The 24,693-nt window shown below is 35.4% G+C and overlaps 1 protein-coding gene across 1 annotated transcript in view; it reads left to right on the top strand.

The window, feature by feature from the left end:
* DNAJC13 (DnaJ heat shock protein family (Hsp40) member C13) overlaps window positions 1-24,693 on the top strand; it is a 115,083-nt gene that overhangs the window by 35,186 nt on the left and 55,204 nt on the right. The window contains exons 9-24 of the mRNA XM_081105920.1: window positions 368-459; window positions 3,115-3,281; window positions 3,390-3,469; window positions 3,553-3,722; window positions 4,427-4,526; window positions 6,647-6,754; window positions 7,703-7,858; window positions 8,662-8,718; window positions 10,715-10,836; window positions 12,954-13,029; window positions 13,287-13,382; window positions 14,239-14,382; window positions 16,839-16,853; window positions 17,425-17,507; window positions 19,242-19,395; window positions 24,523-24,626. Coding sequence (XP_080962046.1) covers window positions 368-459; window positions 3,115-3,281; window positions 3,390-3,469; window positions 3,553-3,722; window positions 4,427-4,526; window positions 6,647-6,754; window positions 7,703-7,858; window positions 8,662-8,718; window positions 10,715-10,836; window positions 12,954-13,029; window positions 13,287-13,382; window positions 14,239-14,382; window positions 16,839-16,853; window positions 17,425-17,507; window positions 19,242-19,395; window positions 24,523-24,626 — 1,724 coding nt within the window. The remainder of the gene's footprint in view (window positions 1-367; window positions 460-3,114; window positions 3,282-3,389; window positions 3,470-3,552; window positions 3,723-4,426; window positions 4,527-6,646; window positions 6,755-7,702; window positions 7,859-8,661; window positions 8,719-10,714; window positions 10,837-12,953; window positions 13,030-13,286; window positions 13,383-14,238; window positions 14,383-16,838; window positions 16,854-17,424; window positions 17,508-19,241; window positions 19,396-24,522; window positions 24,627-24,693) is intronic.

The raw sequence follows: 24,693 nt of genomic DNA, 5'->3' as shown, positions 1-24,693 counted from the left end.
TAAGTTTCATCAATATTAGCTTAAATGACATTTCTTGCCATTGATAAATTAGAGTACGTTTCTATTTTAATATTCTTTCCATGCTTAAAGAATGGGAAACAGGAATAATCTGTATTTAATTCTTTACATTATTTAGAACAACAAATATTTCAAAATTTATTTTCAAAGTATATAGTGAATTTTAATTAAATTATTTATTTGATAATTGTATGAAAATTTGATATTTAAGCAAGCAGCTCTTAAATTCTGATATTGTAAACAAGCCACATTTTAAAATAGTGATTTTTGTAAAAATGATGTGTGGTTTTATAACAAATATCAGAAAATTAAACATCTTCTTTTGAATTTTTTTGTTTGTTTTCATTAGGTATTTGCATTGGTTTGTGACTCAGAAAACCCACAACTCTTTACCATTGAATTTATAAAAGGGCAAATACGGAAATATTCTTCAACAGAGAGGTATTTTTAAAAAAATTCATCAAGCTTTTGAGATTCTAGTATGTGCAATGCAAAATGCTTCATCAAAGAGGAAAAACAAAGATTTGTATCCAGAACTTCCATGCAATTTAGAAAATGATAACATTATTTTGTTGTATATTTAAAATGACCATTTAGTTTGCAAATTTCTAAAGTGAATAAAAATGGTGACTTGATTTTAAATGAAATGATGAAAATAAAGTGTATTTCTGAAATTTAAGCTTTTAAAGTATATTTTAAAAAATTGTACCTGCCACTAATGGTTTGAATCACACCAGCAAGTTACTTTAACATGAATACTGTACTTGAAATGAGATTTTTATATGTGAGCATTGTTAGACTAGTTACTACTTTTTCATTGGAATAGGCCGACATATTACTATGACTTATCTGTTGACATTAAAACTTGTGAGATGCTATAGCTCATAAACTCCTGTGAGAGAGAGAGAGAGAGAGACACACACACATCGATTGGTAAAGCAAACACATTTATCACGCTGTGCTACTGTGAATGCCTGGATCTCCCTTTCTATATTAAGCCACTATCATGGGATTGGCAGTGTTTACCTTCTAGGCAGTTCTTTCATGCTGTAGTAAACAGATTCAGACTAAAGCTGTTGTTGAAAGTTAGTTAAAACAGTTCTGGTGTATTTTGCCACTGTTTATAATACAGCCTTATTATTTTCACTTCCTGTAGTATGACCAGTTTCTTTCCTTAAAAAGCTTTTGATCTAAAGTCTACAAAAATGGTATCTTAAGCAAAAGGTTGTATTTTTTCCTGTCCTAAATTCAAGGAAGAGAATTGCCAAAAAAGAAAAAAGTGCGGATGTTCTAATCAGAGGAAGGATCTCAACAGTTTGTCATGTAGCTTTATGTACATTATATTGTTTAATTTTGATAGTAGCCCTAGGAAGAAGGTGCCAGTATTCCCAGTAAAGCTTACCTGCAACAAGTAAAGCAATTTCTTTGTGACTTTGGAGTAGGAAAAGATTTCTTAGCTATAATATTGAAAGCACAATTCATAAAAGAAAAATGTTGATTAATTAGACTTTGTCAGAATTTAAAACTGCCCAATAAGAAAAGAGTCAAGCCACAGACCAGAAGGAAATATTTGGATTTTCTTTTTTATCTTTAATTTTTTTATTGGTTAAGGTATTACAAATGTGTCCTTATCCCCCCCATTAACTCCCAGCCTCCCCCCGGCCCCCCACTCATGCTCTCATCTCCCAGTTGTCTGTGTCCATTGGTTTGGCTTATATGTATGCATACAAGTCCTTTGGTTGTTCTCTTCGCCTTACCCCCACCCTCCCCTACTTTCCCTCCTGGGATTGAGTCTGATTGCTGTTTCTGCGTCTCTGGGACTTGCATCCAGAATATATAAAAAACTCTTCTAAGTCAATATTACATAAAGAAAAAAACAATAAATGGGCAAAAGATTCAGATAGACACCTCATAAGAGAAGATATATGAATGATAAATAAACACATGAAAAGATTGAGTTATTAGGGAAAAAAATTAAAATCACTACACATCCACTAAAATGGGTAACATCAAGAAGACCAGCAGTGCCAATTGTTGGCAAAGTTGTGGAGAAACTGGAATTTGTAAACATTGCTGGTGAAATGTAAAAATTAAACCTGCTTTGAAAATAAGTTGGGCAGTTTTATAAAAGATTAAACATATATTTATTATGTGACCTAGCAATTTCAATCCTAAGTATCTACCCAAGAAAAATTAAGCCCTGGCTAGTGTGGCTCAGTTGGTTGGGCATTGTCCCATGCACCTAGAGGTTGCTGGTTCAGTTCCCAGTCAGGGCACATGCCCAGGTTGCAGGCTTGATCCCCAGTAGGGGGCATGCAGGAGACAGCCTTTGGTGTTGCCATTGTTCGAGATTTTGGCCATTCTGATAGGTGTGTAGTAGTATCTCACCTGTTGAATTTTCATTTTTCTGATATGATGTAGAGCTTCTTTTCATGTACTTATTTGTCATCTGTATATTTTTAGTGATGTCTGTTAAAACGTTGGATCATTTTTTAATTGGGTTGTTTTTCTTACTGTTGAGTTTTAAGTTTCTTGTATATTTTGGGTAATCGTCGTTTACCATATATGTCTTTTGTAAACATCTTCTCCCAGCCTGCGGCTTCTCTTTTCATCCCTTAACAAAGTTTCTTGAAAAATCAAAGCCATAGAGATAGAAAGCAAAGAGTAGTTCCCTGGGCTAGGGAGTTTTTTGCAAATGGGCACAAGGAAACTTTTTGGAGTGACAGAGGTGTACCAAAACGGGATGGTGGTGATGATTGAACAGCTGTGTAAGTTTACTAAAAATGATCAAAGTGAGCATTTTAATTGGGTGAATTTTGTGATTTGGAAGTTATACCTCAGTAAAATTGTTAAAAATAATAAGACCCAGAAAAATGGTAAAGCTACAACAGTGCTTAAGTAACTTGTACAAGGGATATGACAGCAAAGTGAAGAGGCTAGTATTGGAACTCCAAACTCTCTCCTAAAGCCCCAGTATTTCTCCTTGTATCCAGTGTCCCCCAAGCAACTTACCTGCTAACAGGTCTATGTTCCTTCTGAATCAGAATTCCCCTTAATTACCAATTGTAAAACCTTTTTATTTTTAACCTTGCTTAGAGACTCCTTATTAGCAAGTTTGCTGGATGGAGTAAGAGCCTCTGGTAATAGAGATGTTTGTGTGAAAATGACACCAACCCATAAAGGTCAGCGATGGGGGTTACTAAGCATGCCTGTCGATGAGGAAGTAGAGAGCCTTCATCTCAGATTCCTAGCTACACCTCCAAGTAAGTATTGATTTAAAAGTAATTGCATTTCCATCCATGTATTTAATAGTCATTTAAGATTCAGGAATGCAAAACTAAGTCTTTTTGAATCTTTTTATCTCCTGACAGATGGCAACTTTGCAGATGCTGTATTCAGATTCAATGCTAATATTTCATATAGCGGCGTTCTGCATGCAGTAACGCAGGATGTAAGATAAATTGTATCCTAAGTTATTCATTGTCTGTAACTTTTAGTGTGGAAACTTTTTTGAAATAATCTTTCCTCACCTAGGGTCTCTTCTCAGAAAACAAAGAAAAGCTGATCAATAATGCCATAACAGCATTATTGTCCCAAGAGGGAGATGTTGTTGCTTCCAATGCAGAACTGGAGAGTCAGTTCCAGGCTGTGAGGAGGCTCGTGGCTTCCAAAGCTGGTTTTCTAGCCTTTACTCAGCTTCCAAAGTAAGTTGTCTTCTGAAACAAAACTTCTTTTAGAGAATTTTAACAATTCAAAATAACATAATCAACAGCTCACCTCTTTATAGCTGATTAAACCAGATGTGATAGTTTTTATTCATGAGAACTCAAAAGGAAGGTGAATGGAACTGAACCAATAATATTATTTACTCTTGTTGCAGTGAATTTGGGAAATTACATGCCCTTTTGTTTTAATTAACCTCAAAAACATCTTTCCCGTCAAAGAAAAAAATTACTAAGAAAACTGATATATTCCGTGGGTGGGACTTAAAATGTCATTGCTGTAGTACTGTAGTGGAAACTTAATGACTTATTATTTTAGACTAGAGGCCCAGTGCATGGATTTGTGCACTGGTGGGGTTCCTTGGCCTGGCCTGTGGGGATAGGCCGAAACCAGCTCTCTGACATCCCCCAAAGGGTCCAGGATTGTGAGAGGGCGGTTCTCTGGTGATGCACTTCCCAGAATCGTGCTTGTCACCTTAGAACTGCAGCTGCTAAGTCATCGCAGCTTGGTAGCTACTGCATTGAGCGTCTGCCCCCTGCTGGTCAGTGTGCGTCATAGGTACCAGTCAGATGGTCAAATGGTTGGCTGGTTGCTTAGGCTTTTATATATATAGATTTCAATAGTAAAATAATAGAATAATGCTCTGGTATTGCTATTATATGCTTGTGGGGGTTTTTTGTTCAAGGTTTCGGGAACGTCTGGGAGTGAAGGTAGTAAAAGCACTCAAGAGGAGCCACAATGGAGTGATTCATGCAGCTGTTGACATGCTCTGTGCCCTCATGTGTGTAAGTAGTGCTTTTTATTGGAAACTGGTTTTTCTTAAGTTCACTGATGGTATCCATTTCCACAAACCCCGATTTTAATTTTACCAATGAAATTCAGTGTTTCTATATTTCTTAAATTGCTCTTATAGCCATTTATTTATGCAAATAAACATTTGTTTAGCACATCCTGTAAACTAGACATTGTGCTAGAAATGCAAAGAAGTTTAAAACAGAGTCCTTTTCACCCTAGCCAGTTTGCTCAGTGGATAGAGCGTCGGCCTGCAGACTGAAGGGTTCCGGTTCGATTCCGGCCAAGGGCTCATGCCCGGGTTGTGGGCTCGATCCCCAGTAGGGAATGTGCAGGAGGCAGCTGATCAGTGATTCTCTCTCATCATTGATGTTTCTGTCTCTCTCCCCCTTTCCCTTCCTCTCTGAAATCAATAAATAAATATATATTTTTTTTTAAAAAAGAGTCCCTTTCTTCCTTGAAATTGCTGACAGTCTAGTAAGGAAGGGATATGTGTACCATATAAAGTAGGTAGGGGCCATGGAATCACTAGAAAGCAGCACTTAAATTTAGTTTTGTGGTGAGGAGAAGGTAAAAGATTCTAGACCAATCTTTCTGGAATACTTGACACTTGATCAGAATGTTGAAGGACAGGGAGGAATTTTCCAGCTGTGAGAAAGCTTTCCTGTGAAAGGGATTAGCATATACAAAGGCATGTTTGAGAAGCACCAAATATTTGAATATGGCTGGATCATAAGGTATGTATTGGCAATGCATGGGATTAAGAGTTACAGCTAAAGATGTATGTGGAAATTCATTAAAAAAACACACCTTTTGTATCAAAGTAGCTGGATTTGTATCCTTTAGTAAGGAACAACTGAAAGAGTTTTCAACAGGGAAGCAGTAATCTGTCAGGTTTGAATTTTAAAAAGCTCTCAGGTGGCATGTGGAGAGTAGATTATAAGTAAACTCAGGCCCTAGCCGGTTTGGCTCAGTAGATAGAGCGTCGGCCTGCGGACTGAGGGATCCCAGGTTTGATTCCAGTCAAGTGCATGTGCCTTGGTTGCGGGCACATCCCCAGTAAGGGGTGTGCAGGAGGCAGCTGATCTATGTTTCTCATCGATGTTTCTAACTCTCTATCCCTCTCCCTTCCTCTCTGTAAAGAATCAATAAAATACATTTTTTAAAAAAAGTAAACTCAGAGGCAGGAAGACCAGGTTACCATATAGGGATGCCAAGGTAGGATAGGGGCTAAAGAAGACAGGTTTGAGAGCTAAAGACCTAACGTGGTGACAGCTTGTATGGGGGAGAAGCAGTTCTGTATAACTGTGGAATTTTTGATTTACCTAATTTTATACGTAGTATATGGTACTTTATTTCTTATATAAAGTGTTTTAGGCAAGTTAAGTGGTATTGAGTAATAATCACTTGTATGTACCTTGTATTTATTCCCAAAATTGAATTTTATTTACTATAAATAATTTCATTAAGAGAATTAGTGGGGTAACTAGAACATAAAATACAATAGTAGGAAACAAACACATTGGCGGCCCTCATTGCAGTTTAGGTTTGGGCTAGGCATTTTACATGAATTATCTCATTTAACTGATAATAGTTCTCTGAAACAAGTACTACTATTATCCCCACTTTACAGCTGAGGACATTGAGAAAGAGTTAAAGTAATATAACTTTGCCCAAGGTAAGCTATAGTCAGTAGCAGAATAAGGATTTTATCTCTACTCCTCACTAGCATTCTGGGATCTTTTTCCTCTCATCCCAACAGTCAAAAGAAAATCACCTTGAGACAAAAAAGTATTTTTTGTGACTTTTAGTACTTTCTTTTCAATGCTCAGTTTTATTTCAAATTTAAATTATAAAATTGGGGGAGTGGGAATGGGTGTTACTTGCCTTGTGAAAAGGAGTTCTGGGGCTTCTGAGGGAGTACCTTGTGTAGTACTCTCCACAGTAACTTGATGGGCATATTATAGTCTCATCAGATCCAAGGAAATCATCACTTTTTTCTCCTTGTCTTATCAATTCTTTCTTTGTTTAATGAATACTCTTTATTAATGACTTGTGTGTGATGCCAGCAACATAGAAGTGCTCATAAATTACCACTGTTTTTAATCAATAGCCCATGCATGATGACTATGACTTAAGACAAGAACAGCTCAACAAAGCTTCCCTTCTCTCTTCAAAGAAGTTTCTGGAAAACTTACTGGAGAAATTTAATTCCCATGTGGTAAGTTATGATTAAATTTATCTTAATGAGAGATATGAGAGATACTATATGTTATTGAAAAGTATTGTAGAATTACAACATGGACAGTTTTTGTAAATTTTTATTTTTGTTTGTATTATAGCCCCCAACTTTGGTTAGTATTTGGTCACAGTTCAGGTTGGTCAGTAATAATACAATACTATTTTAGGACTTATATCCATTCGTCTAGAAGGGATGGTTGCAAAGCTTTTAGATATTTACAATGATATTCCAGAATTTTTTTCTTTTTTTTTGGTGTATGTGTTTTTCTTTAAAATATTATAAAATACGCTGTTCTAAAAAAAAAAAAAAATTAAGCTTGATCATTGTTCCTCAGTCACTGGTTAGCAGTTTTGGAAATGGGCAATCTATAACATCTTAGAAGGAACATAAACAAATTGCCAGAGTTTTGTAAGAGTTGTCAGAGATTGTTTTTAAAGTAAGTGTGTGTGTGTGTTTGTGTGTAATTCAGAGAGGAGGGAAGGGGGTCGAAACATCAATGATAACAGAGAATCATGGAATGGCCACCTCTTGTACACCCCCTCCGGGGATCAAGCCTCTAGCCTGGGCATGTGCCCTGACTGGAAATAAAATCGTAACCCCCTGGTTCATAGGTTGACACTCAACCACTGAGCCACACTGGCTGGGCAGAGATTGCTTTTAATACAAATTCACAATAACTTTACTTATACGTGTTTGAGGAGTCTTCATTATTCTCTTGGAATTTTACTGAAGTTTATTTCCTTTTGAGATATGGTAAGCAGTAGATTTGCTACATTAGTAAAACAAGTACTACTTAAAACTTTGAACCGCTTGTTGAGAAATTAAATGTTTACTTCCGACATATAGAATAACAGTAAGAAACATTACTGCTAAGTTTTGAATAAAGTTATCTGTCATAGTCAAAGCAATATGTTAACTTTGTTTCAGGATCATGGGACTGGTGCCCTCGTTATTAGTTCACTCTTGGACTTCCTTACTTTTGCCCTCTGTGCTCCATATAGTGAGACAACTGAAGGGCAGCAGTTTGATATGCTCTTAGAAATGGTAGCATCTAATGGAAGAACCCTCTTTAAACTCTTTCAGGTGAGAGCTGATACTTTTCTTATCAGATACAACTAATCTTAAGAGAACCCCATTTTGGGGTCAGTTTGTTTTTAAAATAATACATGTGTGTTTCTATAGTAATATCGATAAATAAATATAGCTTATTACATTATCATGTTAGGACATGATTCCACTGATTTCTTGGTATTTTATGTAGAGCTCTGTTGATGGCTTTTGATCACTACTTGCCCATTTTTTGCATATCAGAAGTGGTGAAAGACTTATTTTTTTCTATGGTAGGCCCAAAGTTCTCTTTTCTTTACAAATTCTCAAATAATAACATGACTATTAGCAGGGCTGTTCATAAACAATTGAAAGTATTTATTACTGCATATGCTATTGTAGTATTTTTATGTATATATATATGTGTATAAGTTTGTGATAATTTTTCTAATTATATTAATATCAATCTGTATTTTAGTATTATTACTTGACATTTTTCATTCAAATAAGTATAATATGAACTGTTATTCAAATAAGTGTCAACTATTTTCTATGAATGCAAACTCAATGTTTTTAGTATCTGTAAGGGTCTATATTGTAAGAATACCTTTACTAATTTTATGGCTTATATCTTTATAAAATTATGTATCTCCTTTAAGAGCAAAAACTAAATACAGGGGTGGGCAAAAGTAGGTTTAGAGTTGTGACTGCGAAAGTTAATTATTTTATTTATTATTGTATAATTTATTTGTATTACAACTGTAAACCTACTTTTCCCACTCCTGTGTGTTGGAATAAAAATATTTCATTCTGTGATGTTTTTTTCCCCTGTTACAAAGCATCCTTCCATGGCAATTATAAAGGGAGCTGGATTGGTTATGAAGGCAATAATAGAGGTAAGAGAATAGTTTTGAAATTTTAAACTTACTTGAATGTTGAATCACTATTTTAATTGAAGATGACAAAATTACCTTTAAACCGTATGGAAACATGCATTTTTCTGTGTAAGGAAAATAATTTTAAATCTCTATTCAGAAATTAGTTTAAAACAGTTGCAGGAACAATTCCCAATAATAAACTAAAAGTTTCAAATTCTTTAGTGGGTTTAGAACAAATAAAGCTTTCTTTAAAAAATATATGTATTTCTGTTCTACATTATTTTATTTTTAAAGAATTAAAAATTCAAATTCCTCCCTTTTTTTTGAGAGTTGGTGGTGATGGTTTTGAAATCTTTACGTGTACTGAGCTTACATAGAAATCTATTAATGGGGTTAATTTATAGCAAAATGGCATCAAATAAGAATGGTAACAAAAGTTAGTTCCTCATGCTAAAGTGCATTTGTAATTAACCTCTAAGAGACATGACATTGTCAGACACAGGATATTATTTCTCCAGTGCAGTCACTTTAACCTTCTATGATCTTTAGAAATTGAGATCATAGCTATGAATGTCTGCTTGCATACTGATGTTTACAGTGACATCAATCTAAATCTATTCTTTTGTTGAGCTGTAGTAATTTGGATAAATGTAAGGGTGTTTTGCCCGTTTTATAAAAAAACTCATGGATTATATCTCATAAATATAACATGTAGCTAAATAATAAGCACAGAACTAACATACTCAAGTAGCTGTTAAAAATTATGTGAAGATATTAAACTGGTGGAAAATTGATGTTTATTTGCATTTTTATTGTTAATATTCATCTACTAGCTAATTTTCCCTCTCTAGCTAATTGGTCCTATGCTCTTTTAGCTTCCAACGTAAGTAGCCCAGGACAGTTAGGATCAAGAGACTAAATGGAAGTATATTCCTGACACTACTCCACCACTATATTGACATTCATACAGAAATATTTGTTGAGTGCCAGGTATAATCGAAATGTCTACTTTGGCTTCAGTACAAGCCACACGTGTCAGAGTCATAGCTAGTGACAGAGCTGATGTCTGTTTATTTACACTGAAATCTTGGCAAGTATGCTAAAATATTTTTTTCCTGACTACAAAAGCAGTATATGATCTTCGAAGAAACATTAGGATGTTCAGAAAAAATACAAGGAACAAATAAAAATAAATCACCTGTATTTTTAGCATCCAGAGATAACTACTATTAGCATTTTGGTAAATTTCCTCTAAGACTCTGTACTGTTCTAAATAATATATATATATATATATATATATATATATGAATGATGCATATATTTGCATATATGCTACATGGTTATTTTCCAAATGATATATGTATATAGTCATACTGTATGTATATTTATATTCATACCACATATTCAGTTGTACTACGTACTTGTACCTTTTTAAGTAACATTGTGAGCATTTTTACTTTTCGACAGATTGCCTTCAATATAAAACTGCTTGCTTAACTTATAATTCTATGATTACCTATGATTAGTAGTCCTATCTGTCCTGTTGCCAAAGTGAGTCCATATAAGTAAAGCAAAATCAGAATAAAAAGAATTGCACCTATATCACACAATTCTTTAAAAAAAGAAAGAAATGTATTTACAATGAAAATGACTATGTTGTTAATAACAAAAACAAGCCAGGCTTGCAGATGCCTTTCATAGAAATTGCTAGTTACCTCTTCCCTTTGTTGGCTGTTATATACTGAGGGAATGAACCTAATTTTAGTATTAAATTAAGTAATGCATAATTTATAAGATAAATTTGTCTAGAAACATTTAAACCTCATTCCAAAGGCAACTGATATTTTTAAAATTACTTGTACTACTCATCTGTGTTATTTTTGGGTAATTGAAGTTGCATTTTTTATTTTTGTATACTGATTATTTTATCTAGAAATAAAGAATTCGTTTTATAAAATTAGGATAGCTTTCTTCAGATTGATGCTTTAGGGATCATTTTACCCTTTCTCCAAAGGAAGGTGACAAAGAAATTGCTACAAAAATGCAAGAGCTTGCCCTCAGTGAAGGTGCCTTACCTCGACACTTGCATACTGCGATGTTTACAATAAGCTCAGATCAAAGGATGCTTACAAATAGGTAGGTTAAATTTAATTTGCTGTAAATTAACTTGCTGTTTAGAGAGTGGATTCAGATATATTTCATAAAACAAACCGAGTGTTTGGATTACACAAATGTTTTTCTTTTGATTCACCTTGTTCTCCTTTTCCTTTCCTTGTAGAAGGATTGTACCCAAATGATCATTGTTTCTGGCCCTGATAACGTGGGAGGAAATAATGAAATGTATTTGCATTTCCCCCCACTATCGTATATTATCAGGCTTTACACCCATAATCCAGGACTAGAACATTGGAAAGAAATTAGAACCACATGCCCAGGCTTTTTCTTCTTGTACTTGAATCTGGCTACCCTGCATGCAGGTGATCCTGTATAAAAACCTCACATAATCAATATTTAAATATCTTTGGTCAGTTAAGAATTACAAAAAAACCTTAATATCTAACCAGCCTAACATAGCGAAATCCTAAATCTCTTGTAAAAGTTTTCCCTTTGGCAAATCATCATTTTCATAAGTATTCAAATATAAAGAAACATAAATATTTGTTTACTCCATGCTATATAAATTCCAACCCTTTTAAAACTTTATGGATTCCCAACATGTGACACTTTCAGATATAAATATTTTAATCATGTTCTTTTTTACTTTTTACATAATAAATTGCTGACTTATGTTTACTTTATACTATATATTTCCTTTGTCACCCACGTCCAATTATTTAATGCCTTAGTATGCTGCCTTGCCAATAGTCTTCTGCTTTTATACTATTATGAGAAGCTGTCTGCATCCCTCACTTGTATATGTTAGCCATAAAAGTAGTCTTGTGTGGTGCCTGAAAGGACAAAGAGATATAAAAGGAAGGTCTTTCCTTGGTATATTGCCTCTGTTATCATTGCTAGACACCATCTTTCATTACAGTAGACTATTCGATGTCTTATTTCATTAAACACTCATGTTAGATGTTTGCTTGTTGTGTTCCTCTTTATTATAGTTAATCAGTTACATTTATTTCCTACTGTGATTAATCACGGTATTGAAGAGCTGTCAAATTATTATAAAAATAGCACTTTTCATTTTGCATTGCTTTTGCAATCTTTTACAAATTGCTATTATAAAATGTTATCTCTTATCCCTAATTAAAGCCTTTTTAGGAATTAATTGATATGATACCTATCAAATACCAGTGAGGGAAATTACAATTATAATTACTTCACTATATTAGCTTTCAAATAGGCACAGAAATGAATAGTTTCAGTAATGTTCATTTTTTTGGTGACAGAACAAAATTTTCCTATTAAACTTTTTTCTTCTGGGAAAGTAACATGTATACATACATATGACTGTAGGTGATTATTTGGTTATTTTCCTCACAGATTTTATTCCCATTCTGATAGTAAATGGCATGTGAATCCTGCCAAAGCAGAAGGGTCAACAGTGAATAAAATATACTCCCTGCTCATGAGGAGCTTCTAGCCTAGGAGACAAAAGTCATCATGAGGATTAAGATAAATAAATGTCTAAGTCATAAAGTCAACGTGAATCTAGATTTTCACTTTGAACCAAAATAATGCTTTTTAGTTCAAGAGGGATGAGTAGGATAATCTGCTCTAAGAGCTTTAAGTCTTTGTCCAAACTTCAAAACCAAAAATATTTGCCTACTCTGACCTTGCCAAGAAGGTTATATTTGAACATTTGTGTAGAATTTTGTTCCTGTTCAGAATCCAGAGAAGGTAGAGTACTAGGATCACTATGTCTGGACTTTTATGCAAACTAATTGTATATCAAGGCTAACATATTTTTTTAATCTATTTCAAGACTTGTACAAACTAATTGTATCAAATCTAATTTTTTTGCTTTTACCTTTAAATGAGGTAAGAACCTACTTCATGTTCAGGTCCATTGAAAATTAGTGTGTTTATCAGGGAAGCATTTTTATTTCGAGAAAATTCCAAAACATTAGCAATATTTGCAATACTATTTCATAGCTCCAAATTAAAATGTTACTTTTTAATATTCAACATCAGAATGATTATTTTACTGTAGTCATATTTCTTATGTGATATTTTGTTTTTAAAAATTCCTTTCTGTTCTAGCTGAGATAAAGCAGCAAACCTTTCTCAACGTCTGCTTTTTTCAGACAGCTAAGTAGACATTTAGTGGGCCTCTGGACAGCTGAAAATGTAACTGCAACAAACTTGTTGAAGCGCATTTTGGTAAGTCAGTTGAATAACTGGAAAGATTTATATATTCTTGCCCAGTAAAATTTCATTGATAACTTATTTATATTTTTCAAGGGTTTTTTTAAAGTCTGCTTTTAATTTAAAGGATACTTATCATAGGAGTTGCCTTATAATAAATGCTACCCTCAAAAACGAAATCATAGTATCTATTTGGGTTTTGAAGGCTACATTTTCTTTTGTGCAGTTGTTTTGAAAATAGATTATGTCTTGTTTTTGTTTGTTGTTTTTAGCCTACAGGCTTGCTGGCATACTTGGACAGCTCAGATTCAGTTCCTGAGAGGGATGCTGATCGGATGCATGTTAGAGATAATGTGAAAATAGCAATGGTAAATATAATCGTCCTAAGTATTTTTTTTAGAATGAAAGAGTACTTTTGTCAAAAAAATTTAGAAATAAAGAATTCACTACCTCGAATAGTAGTATTTTTAGTAGTATTTGAAAAAAAAAATATTGACAGCTTTATTGAGATAAAATTTACATCCCCCAAATTTACCTGTTTTAAATGTACAATTTAATAATTTTTATTATATTTACAGAGTTGTGCACCTATCACCATAACTAATCTTATGAATAGTAATAATTTTGTATATTTTGTTTCTCTAATTGAGCTGATTGTCACATTTTTGGAATTGATTTTTTTAAAAAAATGTCAAGGCGGGGGGAAAGGAGACATATGTAATACTCTTTGTAATACTTTAAGCAATAAAACAAAATAAAAAAATAAAAATAAATAAAAAATTCAAATGTGTAATGTTATGTTTTGTATATAATTGATAAATGTTGTTGGTAAAAGGGGCCAACACTGCAAAAGTTAATTCAGATGGTTTTCTTGCAGGGCTATTTTAATTATTAAGGTTAGGGTGTCTGAGAATATTACTTAACATGTTTTAAGATATTTTGTTATTTACTGTCTTTTGTGTCTGTTTTTTTCTGTACTCACCAAATTTCTCTGCACCCCCCCCCATTACATGTTGCCATTTCTCTAAAAGGAATCATCTTGAAAACTAAGTAGAAGGTTAAGATTTCTTTAAAAAAAAAGTATAATTTATTGCAGAAATTGTCTTTTCACTGAGCCCTGACATTCAGTATTTAATCATGTAAAATAGTGTGAATCAGCTTTAGTTAGATTTTTATAATAAATTTGCAAACAGGACCGTAATGGATTTCAACATTATTTTACAGGATCAGTATGGAAAATTTAATAAAGTTCCAGAGTGGCAAAGACTAGCTGGAAAAGCTGCTAAAGAAGTTGAAAAATTTGCCAAAGAAAAAGTGGATCTTGTGTTGATGCATTGGAGAGATAGAATGGGTATTTCTCAAAAAGAGGTAAAAAGAAAGTTTGCTTCCAAAGTTCTAGCACTTGTGTATATTCTAGATTCACTGTAGCTTTGCTGTTCACTGAGATGGCGGTCAGATATTTGTGACTGAGCACTTGAAGACATGTTGCCTAATTCTGATTCATAGATGTGAATTTTTCTTCATAGTTTTCTGAATCAATGATTAGGGTTTTAGTTAGGTATTTAATATAAAATTTTACTCTTAATTTTCTTCCATAACTTTGAGTTTCTATACTTTTTTCCTTTATATACATCTGTTTCCTTCTTTCTCTGAACTCTGTTTTGTAGCTATAAAAATAAAGTTGCCCTTCCTGTTTATTTTTTTAATGATTTCAGAGAGGTAGGGAGAGGAAGAGATAGAAACATCAATGATGAGAGAGAACCATTGATCGATTGCCTACTGCACGACCCACATTAGGGATCAAGCCCACAACCTGGGCATATGCCTTGACTAGGAATCAAACCATGACCTTCTGGTTCATAGGTCAACATTCAACCACTAAGCCATGCCATCTGGGCCTGTTTAGCTTTTTAAAAAATAAACGAAATTACATATAATAAAAGTAGGTATTATTATTTTATTGATTTTAGAAAGGGAGGAATAGAGAGAAACATTGATGTGAGAGAGATATTGATTGGTTGCCTCTGGTATGCGCCCCGAATAGGGGTCAAACCCACAACCTTGGTATATGTTACCTGACTGGGAATGAAACCTGTGACGTTCTGCACAATGCTCCAACTAATTGAGCCATACCAGCCAGTGCTCCTGTTTAGCTATTTTGTCATTAATTGAGTATAAATTTTATTCAAGTTCACCTTACATTACTTTTCAAGATAGTGCATAGAATTAAAATTTGTAGAAAACGTTTTCTTCCTTCCTTCCTTCCTTCCTTCCTTCCTTCCTTCCTTCCTTCCTTTCTTCAAACTATAAGAGAAAGTTTATTTAGAAAGTCAGAGGTAGAAGAAGGGAGTGGTAGAAGAAATGGGTTCAGGAGAAGAGTTACAGAGGTAAAAGAAAGAGGCCCTTTAGAGCTTAGGACACAGAAAGGTAAAGGTAATCGGTCCTGAGGGAAGAGGGGACAGGAAAGATTCGGGCCTGCTCCCCAGAGGGAGAGTGCTCTAAAGCAGTTTAAGCTAGAAATGTGGATAACATCTGTTATTAAAAGACAACAATTCAGAGGGAATTTATTTTTAATATCAATAATGTTTAATTGGTCTGTTGGTTTCATTTACACGGGGTATTATCTAAAATGTTGAGCAAATAATGACACTAAATAGACAAATGTTGGTCAAGAAATTATTTTGGTAGCATACTAATTATTTCTGCCAGAATACTGTTTTCAACATTAATATTTTAATAAAGTAATAACCTTTGTGACTGTTTTATTTGTAAATATTAACACCACATATTGGAATGATCTTATGCCTTAGCTAAAGTCTGAAATTAACCATTGTCAAGATTAACTGGCAAATCTTTGAAATTAACTACATTTCATATATAATCAGGATGTTTATGAAGTAATTTCCATATATAGCTAATGTTTTGGTTGGATTAATAACCTTTGTTTTATATAAAAAATTACTTTTTACGTATTTATGTGATTTTTCCCCCCGTTTTGGGATTTGTTTAGCTATTTGGGGCTTAGACTTAATAAGCCTAAGTCTCTGAATCAGTCAGCCCAGGATTTGGAGAGCTATTTATCTTTTTGGTATATCATTTACATTTTCATTACTCTAGACTCCTAGCTTTTTGTCCTGAAAATTGAAGAAAGTACTGCTTAGTTAAGATTTTAAGGAAAGATTTGTCATTAATTGAGTATAAATTTTATTCAAGTTCACCTTACATTACTTTTCAAGATAGTGCATAGAATTAAAATTTGTAGAAAACATTTTCTATTATTGTTAATAGGTTTTATATTTCAAAGAGCATTTACTTTTTAAAATGTACTGCTCATTTTACCTTTATTCTCTCTATATCATCTAGTCTCTTTATTTTATATAATTTGCCACTTATTTAATGAAGTTATAGATTTTCATGTTTTAATCAATACTACCACTTTTTGTTTCTGTCACATTGAAGATAAAATTTTCATGTCTGAAATACATACAGGTTTTACTTGGAATAGAGATTTTTAACCTGCAGTCCATGTATAGACTTCAAGAAATCTTTGAAATCTTCCACTTCAGTTGTAAACCTTACATACGTTTTTTGTTGTTGTTGTTTTTTCTCTAATGGTGGCCAAAGCTTTTTGTGAAATTTTAAATGGGTTTATAACTGCTTAAAATTTGAGTCTGAGAAACAGCTGGGCCTTTTATTCTGTCTTAAAATGAAGGTGGTGTATATTGGTAACATACTTGTAAAATTTGTATATAGCTTAGCAGATATAGGCTCACTGTATTTTCTTTAAAAAATTTTTATTTTTTCCTTTTTACAATTAAATTCAGGACAGAAACAATATGGTGAGTTTTAAGTTCCTGCTACATGTGTGAAATTCATATTTGTCTGGCATGTGGAGTTGTCTTTGATATTCTTTGTCTAATAAATTAAATTCAAGTCTCACTTCAGATGTGTCTGGATATAAATACTTATTTCTTGTCCATTAGTTATTTTAATTTGATCTTGCTCTTCTTGACTTTGGGAGCAGTTTCATGACCTGTAATCTTTTTCTTTCATTATTTTCCCATGGCTTCTGTATTAACTGCATGTAAATGTTTAAAACAAGTCACTGTTTTTTTGGCTATTATAAATTTTATTAGTCATCACTATAAATTTTAACGAAGTTTGGTGTTGAAACAATGAGTTTAGGCTACATGAAAATATTTCAGTAACACTATAGAAGTATATGCTGACAGAGTATTGTAATAAATCTAATATTCTATGCTCATATTTTATAGATTTTATTTCAGTAGTTTTGTTTCTGCCAAAATTTGATGAAGGAAATACTTCTTATCACTTACAAAGTGATGATCTTTTGATTGAGCCTACTTGGTAGCCCCAGATTGAGCACTATGAAGTTTCTTTCTTTTCCAGAATGTAAACCAAAAGCCAGTAGTTCTTCGAAAGAGAAGACAAAGAATAAAAATAGAAGCAAATTGGGATCTCTTCTATTATAGGTAAACTAAAGGCCTTTATTTTTTTCAACGTAGATTAAGTTTGGCATTTCCATTAGAAAAGAATCATAACATTTTTTTTGTTGTTTTGTTTTTTATTTGTTTGGAACTAGTGCTTTATGCCACAGGTATTTTTATGCTATTGAGGTCAGGAACTATAACCACTAAGATTGGTATGACCTTTTAATGATGCTTCAGTAAAATTAAAGCCTTTTATAGAATGTTGGTAGACTGAAGAGCCTAAGTTATTTTTAAATGTTTAGTAAGGTTTATAGATGGTTACTTTAAAACACTATTATGGTTTAGAAATAGCTGCTTTATAACTTGAAGCCTTGTTGAGAATGGAGTCTTAAAAGAGGTGAATGATAGAAACATAAGGAGTCTTAATAGAAAATGAGTATCCATGTTAGCTTACATGATATACTTTTCCAGCTTTTCTAACATGGTAACCCCATCTTATTCTCACCTATTACTCCCCCCGCCCTGCCCCAGCACACACATTCACACACAAAAGGACTCTTTGAAAAAACCATTTTGGGGAGTTTGCAAACCTTTTTTGAGATAACTCATAGTATTCAGTCTGGAAGATGACCTATTGATTATACTTTGGCTAAAAGAGGAAAATATGGGCTTTGAAAACTTCCCAAAGTACTTTTAAAGTATATTGTATACTAGAGCCCCAGTGCACGAAATTCGTGCACTGGGTGTGTGTGAGGGGTCCCCTCAGCCTGGCCTGCACCCTCTTGCACTCTGGGAGGCCTTGGAGGATGTCCAACTGAGGGGCCTAAGCTGTCAGTTGGACATCCTTAGTGCTGCCACAGAGGCGGGAGATGACCCCGCCACCGCAGCTGTGCTCGCCAGCCATGAGCCCAGTTTCTGTGGGAGCACACTGACCACCAAGGGCCAGCTCCTGTGTTGAGCGTCTGTCCCCCTGGTGGTCAGTGCACGTCATAGCGACCAGTCTTTCTGCCATTCAGTCGATTAGCCTTTTATTATATGGGATAGTATGGCCTTTAAGAATATGCCTTGCTTTTCTCCCTTAGGAATCCCTCAATTGTGTGCCCCCTAGAACTCCCTTAGAACTCTGATGCCAGGCTTGCTAGGAAGATTACAGACTGAAAGTGAATGGATATGAAGCCTATTTCATCCACAGTTTGGACTTGTGTCCAAATTTATTACAGTGGTTAAATTATTCCAGAAATAAAAGGAAGATACTTGGAAAATATCAATCAGAGCTTGGCAATTTATCAGTATTCTTTCTTAGGTAGTTTTTATGGTTCTAATGTAGAATGTTGCTCATCCCACACACTTCACCCCAGTAAGCCAAAAATGCTTATCTTCCCCAACTTCAAATTTGATATCTAACTTATTTTCTGTCTGGAATTTATATTAGCAATATATATATTGAGATTGAAATATCAGGTTTTTTTATTTGGAAATTCACACAGATTTGTTTTATAGTATGAGTTCGGTCACCCCCCCCCCCCCCCAACATTTTACTATGAAAACTTTAAAACATATAGAAAGGGTGAAGTAATTTTACAGTGAATAGCCGTGTATCTGTCATCAAAATTCTACCATTAACATTTTAGTATACTTACTTTACAGAATTTTTATTTATACTTGCTAAAGTTTACTAGTTGTACTGTTTTCTTGATTATTATAAGATGCAATAAGGGATATTTGTAGATTTTTGTTTCATGCTTATTGCTTCCTTCTGATTATATATATGTTTAGGTTTGGTCAGGACCATGCCAGATCAAACCTAATTTGGAATTTCAAAACACGAGAAGAATTGAGAGATAGTCTTGAATCTGAAATGAGAGCATTTAATATTGATAGAGAGCTTGGTAGTACCAGTGTGATTGCCTGGAACCACCATGAATTTGAGGTAACGTTTAATATTTATAGTATATTAATGTTTTTAATAAGCATGTATTATTTTTTGAGTGTTATACGTTTATAGTTATATAACTTATATCCTTACCTTTCTCTCTTAATTTTATGGAGGAAACTTTGGAAAATTTTAAGCTTTGCATGAGACAAAAAATAAATAAAAAATTTTGTTGAGTAAGTCGGCTTTGTACCTGAGAATCGTGTAGCAGTTTTAATAAATTTGGTACTATGCATTCTAGATCTGTTCTTCGCTTGGTTTCTTTTTTCCCCCTTTAGATTCTTTCTCCATGGAAACATCACCTGTTCTCCTTGTTCTGTATAGCTTGTTTAATTAATTTTTTGGTAATTTGATTCTGAATGTGACCATATTTTGCTGTTCTATTAAAATACTGATGTGAGAAATGACAAAACAAGAACAAGAAATATGGTGGTAGATAATTTCGTGTGCATGTGTATAATGTAAACTCTTATTACAGTTGTAAATTAGAGCATGCTCATGACCATGTAGTCTTTGATCTTTAACCTAACTGCATTTCAAAAACATGGAATGATTTTATTTTGCTCATTTTCTCCTCCTTGAAAGACTTTCTTTACTTTGGTTTTGGGAATCTATATTCTCTTGGATTTTCTCCTCCTTCACCAGCCACTCCTTATTTGCTCATTTTCCCTATTTTTCCAACTGCTAAATGTTGATTGGCCCCAAAGGATCGGGTTATGGACCTTTTTTCATGTGCAATCAATGCTTCAGTGATCCCATCCATTCTCGTGGCTTGAAATGTGTTTTTTTTAAAATATGTTTTTATTGATTGTTAGAGGGAGTAAGAGGGAAAGGGATAGAGAGATAGAAGCATTGATGAGACAGGAACATCAACGATTGGCTGCCTCCTACATTCCCCGACTGGGGATTGAGCCAGCAACCTGGTCTTGTGCCCAGGCTAGGAATCGAACCAACTTGTTTTTGGATCAAAGCTCAACCTTAGAGCCAGACCAGCTGGGCTGAAATTTTTTTATTTACTGGTGGCTTTCTTATTTTTATCTCCTGCTGCTACTTTATTTCCTAGGTTTCATACTTTTATCCTGTAATTGGATATTTAACAAGCATCTAGAACTTAGCTCTTGTTCTTTCCCTAAATCTACTTCTCTTGCAGTTTTTCTGATCTTGTATAATGTTGCTTCTCATTATTTTTCTGGTCAAACTCTTGAAATAATTTCTTTTATATCCCAAATCCAACTTGTCAGCAAATCCTATTCAATGTACCTTCAAAATTTATCCAGAAACCAAACCTCTTTTCTCTGGGATTTTAGCAATCTATACTTCTACCCCTATCTCCCTACAGTTCATTATCAACATAGAAGTGGTGTGATCTTGTTCAAATGTAAGTAGATCTTGTCACTTCTGTGCTCAAAGCCCTCTGGTGCTCTTATGGCTTCCCATCTCACTTAATAAAAATCTGGGTCTTTAAAATGACTTACAAGACAGGATCTGTGTAATCCCAAACCCCAAGCATTGTTTCTTTGATCTTACCTCCTACTGCTCACCCTTTCACACTTTCTCCAGCCACAATGGCTTCCCTGAAAACACCAAATTGATGTTCTTGACTCAGGAGTTTTCTACTTGCTGCTGCTCTGCATAGAACATTTTTTTCACTGGAGAGCTGACATCATTAGTGGTCCTTCCCTGGCCACTCTACTTAACACACACACATGCACACACACATGCACACACACACATTCTCTCTATCCCCTTTCCTTGCTTTTTTTCATTCTATAGCACTTATCACCAACTATTCTATATTCTACTTTTTTATCTACTCCTGTAAGGATGGAAATTCTTATGTTTGTTGTTGTATCCCTGATGACTAGAACAGTGCATGGCACACACAGTATATGCTTAATAATTAGAAGTTGAATGAATTGAATACTCAGAATGTGTAGAAAGAAAGTGAAATGGATGTACATTATATATTTGATTAAGTACAGCTTATATTTTTAGAAGTCAGTTATTTTAGGCTTTGGAAAAATAATTTTGATAATCAGGTCAGGTAATAATTCCTTTTTACAGTTGCTTGCAAATATATTTTTTTAAATTGATCTCAGGGAGAGGAAAGGAGTGGGGGGGAGAGAGAGAAACATTAATGATAAGAGAGAATCATGGATCAGCTGCCTCTTGTATGCCCCCTACTAGGGATTGAGCCTACAACCCAGGCATGTGCTTGACTGGGAATCGAACCATGACCTCCTGGTTCATGGGTCGATGCTCAACCACTAAGCCACATCAGCTGGGCTACTTTCAAGTCTTTATTTGAGACTAGTGACCTGCTGCACGGATTTGGGCACATTAAAAGGAAATTAATTATCATACACAAAAATAAACTCAAAATGGATAAAAGACTTAAACGTAAGACGGGAAACCATAAAATACTAGAGTAATCTACAGGCAGCGAAATTGCAAACATATGCCGAAGGAATTTCTTCTCTGATACTGCTCCTTGGGCAATGGAAACTAAAGAGAAAATAAACAAATGGGACTACATCAAAATAAAAAGCTTTTGCACAGCAAAGGAAACTATCAACAAAACAACAAGAAGGCCCACTGCATGGGAGAACATATTTGCCAATGATATCACCGATAAGGGTTTAATCTCCAACATTTACAGGGAACTCATGCAACTTAACAATAGGACGATAATCCAATCCAAAAATAGGCAATGGACCTAGATAGACACCTTTCGAAAGAGGACATACAGAAGGCTGAAAGACATGAAAACATGCTCAAAGTCACTAATTATAAGAGAGATGCAAATCAAAACAACAATGCGGTATCATCTCACACCTGTCAGAATGGCTATCATCAACAAATCAACAAACAACAAGTGTTGGAGAGGATGTGGAGAAAAAGGAACCCCTCTGCACTGCTGGTGGGAATGCAGACTGGTGCAGCCACTGTGGAGAACAGTATGTGATCCCACTTCTAGGAATATATCCCATGAAGCCAAAAACACCAATCAGAAAGGATATATGCATCCCTATGTTCATAACAGCTCAATTCACCATAGCTAAGATTTGGAAACAGCCTAAGTGCCCATCAGCAGATGAGTGGATTGAAAAACTGTGGTACAGCTACACAATGGAATACTACGCTGTGGTAAAAAAGAAGGAACTCTTGCCATTTGCAACAGCATGGATGGAACTGGAGAGCATTATGCTAAGTGAAATAAGCCAGTCAGAGAAAGATAAATACCACATGATCTCACTTATTTGTGGAATATAGAGAACAGCATAGACTGATGAACAGGGACAGATCCAAAGACAGAGAAACAGCGATTAGACTATCAATCCCCAGAGGGAAAGTAGGGGAGGGTGGGGGTAAGGGGAAGAGATCAACTAAAGGACTAGTATGCATGCATATAAGCCAAACCAATGGACACGGACAACAGGGGGATGAGAGCATGAGTGGGGCGGGGGGGGAGTTGGGGGATGAGGACACATTTATAATACCTTAACCAGTAAAGAAATTAAAGATAAAAAAAGAAATTAATTAGAAGGTGGCCAGCGGGAAGGGACTGGGCGAGATGGGCCGGACAACCCTGGAGCCAACCTCCTGTGGTCCCTCCCCGACCGGCTGCACCTGGGGTGGCACCGTGGCTCGAAGGGCGTTTGCGGAGTGAGTGGGGGCCCTCCAGCAAGGGGGTCCCTTGGCCTGGCCTATAGGCATTGGGCCGAAACCAGCTCTCCGACATCCCCTAAGGAGTCCCAGAGTGCAAGAGGGAACTCTTCAAAGTTGCTGTTGTACAGGGTGTCGAATGCAAATGTAAGTGTGCAGTAAACCAGATTCAGGGTCGGCAGTGCCCCAGCAACAACATAACCCACGGCCGAAGGTGGAATCGCGCAGCCCTGTGAGGAATCGGGCTTCCTCCTCTCTGGTTTCAGGGTGCACACTCGAGAACCGCCGCTACCATGTCACTGCAGCTCAGCAGCTCCTGCGTGGAGCATCTGCCCCCTGGTAGTCAGTGCGCATCATAGCTACCGGTCAGACCGACACTTAGCATATTAGCTTTTTATATATCTGTACTAATAAAAGGGTAATATGCTAATTAGACTGGGAGACCTTTTGGACAAAGCCATGGTGGCAGGGCCAAGGCAGAGGCAGTTAGGGGCAATTAGGCCGGCAGGGGGCGCAGTTGGGGGCGAGCAGGCTGGTAGGGGGGGCTTTTGGGGGTGAGAAGGCCAGCGGGGGGGGGGGGGGAGTTGGGGTGAGCAGGCTGGCAGGGGACAATTGGGGGTGAGCAGGCCAATGGGGGGGCAGTAGGGGGTGAGAAGGCCAGCGGGGGGTGGGCAGTTGGGGGCGAGCAGGCCAGCAGGCAGAGTGGTTAGGGGCAATCAGGCAGGCAGGCAGGTGAGCAGTTAGGAGCCTGCAGTCCCAGATTGTGAGAGGGATGTCCCAGATTGGAGAGGGTGCAGGCCGGGCTAAGGGACACCTCCCCACCCCGGTGCAGGAATTTCGTACACCAGGCCACTAGTATATAGATAATAGCCTCACTGTGTATAAGCAGCCTGTGTACAAGGGTTCTGGTGCCACCTCAGATTCTGATCATGTGCTCTGTCTTGCATGTCACCTCTTATTTGTAGCGTAGGGTGATTTTACATGCACACAATGAATACTGTAAAACATCATATCATAAAGTGATATATAGTTCATGTGTTGGGAGATGAGGGAAGACCTGAAGTAGTTTGTCTCAGTTGGGCAAACTTATGTGTGGTGCAGGACCATTTACACCTTGCTTGGTTATGGCAAGGTAAGAAGGGAATGAAGCAGTTTATACTCTGAAAGTATTTTGATTCTTCCTTCTCTTAAGCCTTCATGGACACCATGTAGTCCTGTGAATTTTTATCAGCAAGTTTTACATTCATAAAATTGGTGTGTAATTCTGATTTAACATTTAACTGAAATAGTTACATTAGTAATAATGAATTACCAGATAATTCATTATGAAATTATTAATTTAAAGGCTGCCTTATCAAGAAAAGAAAAAAGCTCTGACAGAATTTAAGAGGTGATTATGTGGAAATAGCCAAAAATATATTGTAAACTAAAGTAATGTAATTTGTTTTTATTAATAAGGTTAAATATGAGTGCTTGGCAGAGGAAATCAAAATAGGAGACTATTATCTGAGATTACTATTGGAAGAAGATGAGAATGAAGAAAGTGGATCAATTAAGAGATCGTAAGCTAGTCTTTATATCTTGTTACAGTAGTCTCCCCTTACCCACAGTTTGACTTTCTGTGGTTTT

This window comes from Myotis nattereri (genome assembly GCF_964212035.1).
Source record: "Myotis nattereri genome assembly, chromosome: 14".
Taxonomy (NCBI): Eukaryota; Metazoa; Chordata; class Mammalia; order Chiroptera; family Vespertilionidae; genus Myotis; species Myotis nattereri.
The sequence above is the reverse complement of the archived record's forward strand: the minus strand, read 5'-3'. Positions and strand labels throughout refer to the sequence as shown.